Source organism: Panthera tigris, chromosome A2 (genome assembly GCF_018350195.1).
Source record: "Panthera tigris isolate Pti1 chromosome A2, P.tigris_Pti1_mat1.1, whole genome shotgun sequence".
Lineage (NCBI taxonomy): Eukaryota > Metazoa > Chordata > Mammalia > Carnivora > Felidae > Panthera > Panthera tigris.
The window spans coordinates 1,513,371-1,523,243 of NC_056661.1; the positions used below are offsets into that span (position 1 = coordinate 1,513,371).

The window sequence follows — 9,873 nt, forward strand, 5'->3', positions numbered from 1 at the left end:
TGGAGAAGAACTTCACAAATCTAGGTTAAATTTTGGGGTACAGCCCCCCAGAACACTTACTGAGTGCCTACTGTATACCAGTCTCCAAACACACTGATGAACAAGGCAGGTGTAGACCCCGACCTCCTGGGGTTCACATCCACCCTGTGGGGACACAGGTGGTCTAAATATTCCCCCCTGCCCTCCCCCCCGGAGGCCTTACCAGCCCCCCCCCCCACCCGTCTTGCCCTTCCTCAGTTCCCTGTGTCTACACCGGTCCAACCAGCACATGAAATTACAGGTTAACACCCTGTTCGTTGTCTGCTCCCTGTGGATTGTAACCTCTCCAAGGCACTTGTCTTCATCACTTCCGGTTTCTCAGAGCCTAGACCCGGCACCTGCTTGATGACCTTCGGGGCTCACTCAACACAAGCAGCAAGACCAGAGAATGTGCCCCGGGTGCTCTGAAAGGAAGAGTCGGTGATCCCGGGGGAAGGAGGTGCAGCTGGAAAGGTGACACGTGAGCTGAGACCCAGATGTGGGTGGACCCTAACGCAGACACAAAGGACGGTCAGGGAGGTGCCCGCGGTGTCCGGGGAAGGGAGGGCCGGGCTGGCGGAGCAGCCAGTGCAAAGGCCCTGAGGCAGAAGGAGTGAGTGAAGGGGTTGGGGGAGGGAGGCCAGATGGTGTGGGGCGTGCAGGGCCCCGGGCCTGCCCGTCTCGCCTGCTGGCCCCGCCACCCCTTACCCCTCCCCCCACTCTTCTGGGCTGCAGCCCAGATCCCGGGGGTCAAGGTGGGGTGTGGGTGGGGGGGGCTCCAGCCAGATGGCAGGGATGGGGGCTGCCCCGTCAGCCGGTCCGCTATTTTCGGCATCTTAGCAGCTGCAGCCCCCCAAGGCTCCCCCGGACCCCCCCTCGTCCCAGGAGAGGCTTCCTGTTTCCGCGCTGTCCCCAGAGGCCCGGCTCGGCAGGGGCTCAGGCAACAGATCCTCGTCGGCTCAACATCTGCGAGGCCAGCGCCTGCCTTCCTGGGCCCTTTGGGGAAGTAACACACGGAGCCCCCGAATAACTGCCACCGAACGCTGGGGGAGAGTCACGTAACGGGGGGAGAGTCTGCGCTCTGCAGGTGCCATCCAGTGAAGATGGGGTCACCCTGGGGCAAGGCGGCCCTCGTCCAGCCACCGGCGATTTGACGAAGAGCGGAGATTCGGACGCAGACGCGCGGGCAAGACGGCTCCGTGTCGGCGGGTTGGAGGGTGCACCCGCGAGCCACGGGACACCGCAGGTCACCGGTCACCCCCAAGAGCTGGAAGAGGCAAGGGAGGATCCTCCCCTAGAGCCCTGAGCGGGGGCCCAGCCCGGGGGGAGGTCCCTTGAGTTTGTGCTTCTCGCCTCCGGAACACAGAACACACTCCTGTCGTTTTCAGCCGCCGCGATTGTGGCGTTTTGCGAAGGGGGCCTCGGGGCACTGGCGCAAGACTTCAAGAGGGGCCGTGGATCCCTGACAAAGACCGCGCGGGAGCAGACGCCGTGGCCACGCAGGTTTGCTGCCTGTCGCGTGAAAGCGCGGACTGGGGCTAACCCACGTGTCCATCAGCGGGGGAGGAAGTAAGCTGTGACCCCCGGTTGTGGCGGGGCTCTGGGAGACACGGACGGACCCGCAGAGAAAGACAGCCGGGGTGCAGTTAGACGGGGCTTAGAGACAAACCGGTTTGCCAAGCAATTACAGACAGCATAGCCCTGTTCACGGCAAAATACGGGAACACAGAACACCAAACGGAACTCTCGACTCGGGCGGACGCGTGAATCCGTGGGCAGGTGCCCCCCCAAAACGCCTGGGGACTCACACACCGCACGGGACAGCACCGTGAGCGGTGGGAAGGGGGTTGCTCACTCTCAGCTCACACCGCGAGGAAAGCAAGCATCATCCGGTGTCCGGGATGCCACGGGTCCCCGCTCCCTGCCCCCGGCTGGCGGACGTGGGGAGGCTGTGGGAGGGAGCGAGAGCTGGCTGCTTGTGCCCTCCCCCTGCAGCTGTCCTTAATTCTGACCTGGGCATTGCAGGGACACGGTCTTTCCCCAAGGCAAACTTCCTTCTGAGGCTGTTTTTCTAGGTCATTCCCCCCATGTTGTTGCCCTGAACAGCACACGGAGAGGCCGTGTCCCAGGAGGGGACAAGAGAGCCAGAACGGACGGTGCCCTGTTCAGCTGCCCGACTCACAATTCTGGCAACTTCCTAACTTAAACTAGTCCCTGAGTGTGAGGTTACTCCTGGGTCCCTGTCCCAGCCTGTGCTGTTCCCTGTGGTCAAGGGGTAACTGTCCTCTCCCCGGGGAACTGGGGACAGGGCCTCTGACTGTAAGGACTTGGGGCCTCTCTGGCTTTGCCTCAACGAGGAAATGGGCGGTATGGCTCAGCCCCCAGATTCCTTGTGCGGGCAGAACTGCCTGCTTTGTTCTTTCTGCAGCAGAGAATTTCAGCCCCCTCGAGTATAATTCAGTCCTCCCTGAGGTCCCCAAGGCCCTGCACGACTTGCCCCCGTCCCCTCTGCCCTCCCCTCCTCCCTCTCTCCCCCTTGCTCACTCTGCTCCAGCCACACGGGCCTTCGTGCTGTCCCTCCAACACGCCAGACGGGTCCTGCCCCAGGACCTTTGCACACGATGTTCCCTCTGCCTGGAACACCTTCCCTGCATGGCTCTCTCCCTGACTTTATTTGGGTCTCACCCCTAATGTCACTCCCCTGGTGACTCTCTGTACTACAGTCCCCATCCTCGTCTATTTTTTTGAGCACGCTCTACACCCAAAGTGGGGCTCAAACTCAAGAGTTGCACACTCCACTGACGGAGCCAGCCAGGTGTCCCCATCCTAGTCTCTCTAAATGCTATTAAACCCTTGTTTATTGCTGGTCTCCCGTCAGCCGGACTGTGAACCTCCCCCTCCTCCTCCTCAGGGCAAACGCCTCTGCTCTGTGCCAGCCCTGGGGTCAGGGCTCCACCTGGATGGTCCCACAACAATCACACGGCGAGGGGGGGGGGACACGCTGCTGTCACCTTAACTTTACAGACAGGAACACTGAGGCTCAAAGCAACCTAAGTCACCTGCTCTGGTCCACACAGCACATCAGAGGTGGCAGGGGACGGTCTCGGGCGAAGCCGGCTACGATTTGCAACACGGCTCTGCTTCTCCTGGTCCTAGTTTTTAAGAATTTTTTAATTGAGTATAGTTGGCATACAACGTTACCTTAGCTTCGGGGATGTCCTTAAGAATGACTTCTGTTGTCACCTCTGGAGACACCATCACGCTGTTTCCCCTCATTCACTGCCTCTGTCCACCAGTCAGTCAACAAACACCTACCATGTGGGGAACATTTTCCAGGTCCGGGGGACACGGAGCACGGAAGACCGAGAGCTCGCTTTCTTGGAGCCGAACGATATCAAAGGAGGTAAATGCACGCGCCCTCTCCCGCCTCCCGGGGCCGCCGGCGGAGAAACGTATATCCGGGGAAGGGACGGCGTGGCGAGGGGGCTGCGAAGATCTAATCTACCGAGAGAGGAATGTTCCATCAGAGACCGAGCAGATGGCTCAGGGGGGGCGGTCGGGTGGAGGGCACATCAGGGGCAAACGCCGCGAGCGGGGGCCGCGCGGTCCAGGCAAGGTGCTGAGGCCAGAGAGGAGGGCGGACTGTTGAAAAATTTTAAGTTGTTTTTAAGTTGGAAAGAATTCTCAAAAATTAGCCGGCACAGGATATGGGTAAGGACGAAATCTGGAAGGCATCAGGCGACGAGAGGTTGGCCCGGCTTATGGTACAGCAGGTGCTGTCCGTCCCCGCCCCTTGTGACCTGTGATGAGCAGTGCACCCTCTCTGTGCCTTGCCTGTCACAGGAGCGGGGCCGCCCAGGCTGGGACCCAGCTCGTCACCCGAAACCTCCTCTCAGGCACGGCCTCGTCGTCTCCACGGGGGCGGGGGCGCGGGGGGCCGGAGCTTCTGACGCCTCCCCCGGAGGTCCTGGGTACCCCCTGTGTCTGTCGCTCTCGGATGGTCGAGGGGCTGGGCACCCCGGGAAGGAAGGGCCCCTCTGCAGACCGGTTTCCTCTCCCGGGGCCTCAGGGTGGCATCAGGAGGCCGGGACCCTGGGTTCCCTCTCCGGTAGAGGTCTGGATTCGGGTCCTGCCTCTGCGGGGTCGTTAGAGACCGGGGCCCGTTCCCTGCGGGAGGCGAAGGGGTCAGCAGAACAGATGCTGCAGGAAGGGCGGGCCAGGGCACAGGCGGGGCGGTGGGACCGCTTCACCATTCTCTGCCCCCCGGGGCCGCGGCCCTGGGGGAGGTGACGCCCACCTGCGCCCAGACCCTGCGTCCCCGCCCTGCCCAGCACCTGGCACCCACCTGAGGCCCCTCCTCCCGGCTGCCCAGACTAACCGCCACTGTTAGCTGATGACCCTGGTTTTGTGTCTCGGGCAGCACGTCTCCCCTGAGCTCCAGTCCTGGGGACCCGGCCGCATGCCCGACCTCTCCTCGGGGTGGGGGGGTGCAGCACCCAGGCAACGGGGAGCTGTCCCTGCTCCACCCCCCCCGCCCCGCCTCCCGCACAAGCTGGGATCGTGGCAACCCCCCACCCCCGGCCAATCCGTCAGCAGGTGCCGTGAGCCCCACCTCCGAGCACATCCCAGCTCCCCCTCGCTCTGGATCTCCTGTCACTGCTGGGCCACCGCCAACCCACTGCAGGCCAGCTCACACCTGAGCTCTCAACAGACGTCCTCTGCGGCCTCAGGGTTCCCATCTGCACAATGACACCGGGGGATGTGGGAGGGTTGGATGACAGCCGTCACCACTGAGGGGTGACGTCATTCTCCGGGGGGCCGTCCCAGGCACTGCGGGGTGTTCAGCAGCGTCCCCGGCCCCCACCCGCTCGACGCCAGGGGCATCGCCAGTCATGACAACCACAGATGTCCCCAGACGGGGAGGCAGGACCACCCCAGGTGACAGCCCCATCTACGGATGCGCGGCACACGGCAGGCGCGCACTTGACGCCCCAGGAGGAAGTGAGCTGATTATCAGCCTGTGTTACAGACGGGAGAGCAGAGGCCCAGAGAGGGGAAGCCACCCGGCCAGGGCCACGGAGCAGGTGACAAGCAGATCCGGGACTCGAGCCCACGCCCCGTTCTCCACGGCTCTCCCAGGGTCGGGGGACCCCCGTGCTCCACAGAACCACGACCTCTGTCAGCTCCGCAGACCCAGGGGCCCGCCCTGAGCCAGCCGGGCAGGACGGTGGGGCCCCCGGGACCGCAGCCCCTCCTCCCACACCACACAAAGCTTTGGGGTCGGCAAGCCTGGGCGCCGGGATGAGGGCCGAAGGGCATTTCCTCCCTGCTGTGGCCAGGTGACGGTGCTGCGCCCGGGAGCCCCTCCAGGGCCTCTGCCACCCCGTTTTCCAGCCGGGCGAGCACTCAGGGGGCTGGTCGCCCGAACCTCCCCGCCCTTCTTCCCACCTCAGGGGCCGAGCCATCCCGGCCCCCGCGTCCAGTGGGCAGGTGACTTGTGTTGCAAGGACAGAGTGTCACTGCCATGACCAGGCCCTCTGCAGGGCGGCTGCGGTCACCGCGGACGGGGGTCCGGGGGGTGGAGACACCCCGCTACCCAGTCACCCTGTGTGCCCATTTCTCCTCCTGAAACCTACCGTGTGGCAGGTCCTGACCGGGGCTGGGCCTTTGTGGCCGCATGTGTCCCGTTTCAAGTTTTTAACTCAGCGTCTTTAGTTCCCTCACGGCGTCGTGCAACCGTCACCTCTCTCCAATTCCAGAACATTCCATCTCCCCAAAAGGAATCCCCGTCCTCATCAGCCATCACCTCCACCCCCCTCCCCAGCCCCCACGTTTCACACACGTGGACTCACACCCCGTGTGGCCTCTCGTGTCCGGTTCCCTCCCGGGGCGTCGTGTTGGGGGGGCAAGCAGACAGGAATCGTGAAAATGGTTACCGGCAGCAGGATGGTTTGGGAAAACTGGGGGGGTCTGTTACGGTCTGATGCTTGGTCCCACAAGGCCTGGGGAGGCCTCGCCGAGTTGACCTGAACGGGAGGGCTGGCGGAACGGCCACTCCTACGATGCCTATATCCTGCTCCCTGGAACCCCTGAATGTCGCCCTAGGTGGCCACCAGGATCCCGTTTGCCAGTGACCTTAAGGATACCGTTGAGCTGACCTCAAGATGGGGACACTGTCCCAGACGACTAGGGGGTGCCCAGCATCCCCACGAGGTCCCCACGAGAGCGAGGCAGAGAGCCGGGTGGACCCTGTGCTGCCGCCGTGAGGAAGGAGGGGCCGTGGGCCCAGGATGCGGCGCCTCTGGAAGCCAGAAAAGGGGGGAGACGGGGCTCCCTGGGGCCCCGGGGGCAACCGGCCCTGCCCACGCCTGGGTCTTAGGACTTCTGAGCCCAGAGCTGTCAGAGAACCAGTGTGTGTGGTTTTAAGCCCTAGGTTGGTGGCGGTTTGTGACAGTGGCCTGGGAGAGGCGTGTGGTCTTGAAGAGGTGGGCGGAGGTCCCCGCGGAGCTGTGGGCCTCCTTCCAGGGGCTGGGGAGAGCAAGCGGCCGAGCTCCCCACGGGGTGCCTCAGCACCAGCTCACGGGTGGGGGGGCCCACGGGGAGGGGCCCTGACATCTGTCCATCATGGCGGGACCTGGGCAATTGCAGAGCCCTCCCTCCACCCCCCCCCCCCAAACTGTCCGGGGACTAATTTGCCATCAAGCTCTGAGGCCAAGGAGGAGGAGAGTGTGGCTGGGGTACCCTCGCCCCTCCCCTGGGACAGAGGCGGCCTGGCCAGGCCCCCAGAACCTTCCACCCACCTCCTCTGTTCTGAGTGAGCCTGCTCCCCGTCCAGGCCACAGGAGACACATCCTCCCACCCCTGCCAGGCCAGGGGATGCTGAGGACTGCCTAGGGCAAGGCCGGGCAAGCAAGGCCGGGCAAGGTCCCCCTGGAGGCCACAGCTGAACCCACGGGGCAGCCTGGGGGGGGGGGGCGGTGGAGACGGTGGAAGCTGGCAGCTGGACCCCCTCCGCCCCCCCCAACAATGGGGGCAGGAGGGAGCACGGGGAGTCTGCTTTGGCAGGGTCTAGAAACGTCCCCCACTTAAGCTTCTAGACAGACTCGGAAGGTGGGGGCCCAGCCGCAGCAGCACCCGGCCCTCTGAGGCCCTGCTTTTGGGGACACACAGCCGACCCCCCCTCCGCCGTTTGGTGCGCTGTGTGTCCTAGATCCACACCCTCCTGGGGCTTTCATCCATGACAATTCATTAAGCTCTAATTAGTCTCCCGTCTGCCGACAGTCCCTTAACCCCTTGGGGGGCTGGGGGCCTCCCGACCCACTTTCCTTGCAGCCTGTGCACGAGCACTGTCAACTGCCCTCTACAGGTGAGGCTTCTAGATCGGAACTACTTTTCGAAATGCTCACCATAGACCGTGGCCGCTCACCCGCCCGCCCAGCCGCGAGGGTGGCAGTGATGAAGCCCAATTCGGAGAAAAGGAGACTGAGGGTCAGAGTGATCCCCGGCGCATCTAGCCTCACTGAGCTCAAGGGTCAACGTCTGGAGGTGCCAGCTCCTTTCCGTTAAGTGCGAGAGCCCCGCTGGAGGGCAGAGGACGCTCTTCTGAGGCCCGGGACTGACACGGGAAGATGATGACGGCTCACTCAGGCCCACCTGGGACGAGCTTTGCCTGCAGAGTTCCCCGAGAGGCTGTCTACCTGGTGACGAGGTGGTGACTCAGGGGTGCCCAGGAATGACAGCACTGTGGGAAGAGCAGTCGGGCTGCCGGCTCACATCTGCCTTCCGTGCCCACTCAGCGAGGCACCTTCAGATCCCGGGCTCCGTCTGGGGGCGGCTAGGAGCCGCCCCCATTGTACAGAAGAGCACACTGAGGCTGAGCAGACACCAGGCAGAGCTGTGGGGACCCAGCAGCCACCGGGCCCGGCGCGCACCCGTCTGTTAGGTCAGCCTCAGAGCTGGAGCTCAGAGAGGGGCCATCCTATGCCGGAAGTCACCAGACGGGACGGGGAACGGAAGGAAAGCCCGGGTGCGGGAGGCTGGCTCCGGCCCTTCCGAACCCCCGTCCCGGGGCCGGGCCGTCACCCCGTGCCGTCCAGGTGGAGTGCAGGGCGTCTCTGGGGTCCCCCAGTTCCCAACCTGCCCCAGATGGCAGCTGCTTTGGCTCAGAGGTGCCCCTAGCGCGCCTCGGCCGATACTCCTGACACAGACAAGCCCCTCCTTGCTCACCGCCTCATCCACACTGAGACCCTGTGTCCTCTGCCTTCTGTCCCTCAAATGCCACGCTCTTTGCAGCCTTCACACCCCGTCCAGGGAGGCCTCCTGGGTTGCTCCGGGTCTCACAGCCCTGCCGGTCCAGAGGTCCCCTCACCCACCAAGTCCCAGATGGTCCCTCAGCCTGATGTCACGTCACACCAGACACCCCCTTCCTACCCCCTGCCGGAAGCAAGAGGTTCTCAACCACCTCTGTGCACACATGGATCCACCAGGGGGTTGCTTGTTCCTAATGCAGCGTCGGGGCCCGAACCTCAGAACTGGGGGGCTGAGGTGCCTGGGTCTTTCGCGCCCAGAGCACGCTTTGAGGAAACCAGTTATTAAAGCGCTTTGCAAGTAAGGACCGGGTCTTTTCTTGGGCCCAGACCGAGGCACAGGGCACCGTCCCCCCTCGCCCCAACTTGTTGAATGGGGCTCACCGGCCAGGCCCCACGGGCCCAGGGGGCACCCAGGCCCAAACTCAGGGGACAGAAAGAAGCTTTCCGCCCCATCCTTGGTGTTGTCTGGACACAGGCCCACAGCGCAGAGGGCTCAGCCCTGCGCCCCGAATGCCTCCCCACCGGGCTGAGCTGTCCCCAGCCCAAGAGAGGGAGCCTGTCTGGTGTGGACCCCAAACGCCCCCTTCTCTGTCCTGGCATCTCAGCACCTCCAGGCTGGCCCAGACCCGGCTGCAGGGGTGAAGCCCCTATCCCCGCCGTCTTCCAGCAGCACCCCCCACCCCAGGACCCTGCCAGTGCTCCCTTCTTCCCCCATGGAAGGGAGCGCATCCTTCCTGGTGTCCTCGCCGCCCCAGAGAGACGCCCACCCGGCTCCGCGCTCCTCAGCGCCCCAGGGGAGGGGCGAGGGGACCCCAGCGTGGGGAGTGGCCCCCAAAGTTTCCAGGGGGAGCGCCGGGGGTCTGGCGGGGAGCGATGCGCCCAGGAGGGGCGGCGCGGGGCGAGTGCCCAGGGCGAGGACGGGCGCGCGCGGGGGTGGGGGGGGCTGCGGGGCGCGGGCGGAGCGGGGTCGCCGGCCCGCGCGGCCACTCACCTGGGCGGCTCCGCCGCGGACACGGCGCGGGCTGCGGCGCGAGGGCCGCCCGGAGCCGACACGAGCCGCCGCCGCCGCCGCCTCCCGGGCCGCCGTGCGCGCCCCCGCCGCGCGCGCCCGCCGCTCTCCCCGGCGGGCGGGGCGGGGGCGCGCGGGGCTGCGCCGGGCCGTGCGCGCCGCCCGCTCGCGGGGTGCACGGCGCCGGGGCCGCAGGTGTGCGGGGTGCGCGGGGCCACGTGCGCGCAGGTGCCAGGACGCGCGCCGGGGCGCAGGGCGGGGACGCGAGCAGGCCTGGGGGCGCGTGCGGTCAGTGTGCGCGCTGCCCGCGTTGGCGCCAGTCCGAGGACCCCTGGAGCCGTGGCCTTGGTGGGCCTGCTGAGGCGGTGGCGCAGGAAACGCAGGGGCGCCCCGGCTGGGCCGCTCGGGGACCTGCCCGCTCCTCGAGGCCTCCTCCTCCGTCCGGGCCTCCGCCACCTGGCACGTGTACACCTGCCCAGCCTCTTCCGCTCCAGCCGGCCCCCCACATGGGCCCCAGAGGCAACCGAACCACTGTGC

The 9,873-nt window shown here is 65.5% G+C and overlaps 1 protein-coding gene across 1 annotated transcript; it reads left to right on the top strand.

The window, feature by feature from the left end:
* Nucleotides 1-515: 515 nt before the first annotated feature.
* On the top strand, nucleotides 516-5,420 carry LOC122236525. Its single transcript, XM_042977691.1, has 5 exons — nucleotides 516-631; nucleotides 1,178-1,294; nucleotides 1,407-1,521; nucleotides 3,355-3,421; nucleotides 4,846-5,420. Exons 1-5 carry the CDS (start codon nucleotides 516-518, stop codon nucleotides 5,226-5,228), a joined length of 798 nt encoding a protein of 265 aa, XP_042833625.1. The 3' UTR covers nucleotides 5,229-5,420.
* Nucleotides 5,421-9,873: the final 4,453 nt, after the last annotated feature.

Excerpts from the sequence above, each read along its gene's own strand:
- LOC122236525 (XM_042977691.1), top strand. The coding sequence starts at position 516 with ATGTGGGTGGACCCTAACGCAGACACAAAGGACGGTCAGGGAGGTGCC. Across the intron at positions 1,295-1,406 it reads ACCCCCAAGAGCTGGAAGAG|CCGCCGCGATTGTGGCGTTT; the intron begins GCAAGGGAGGAT and ends TGTCGTTTTCAG. Across the intron at positions 3,422-4,845 it reads GCCGAACGATATCAAAGGAG|GCACTGCGGGGTGTTCAGCA; the intron begins GTAAATGCACGC and ends GGGCCGTCCCAG.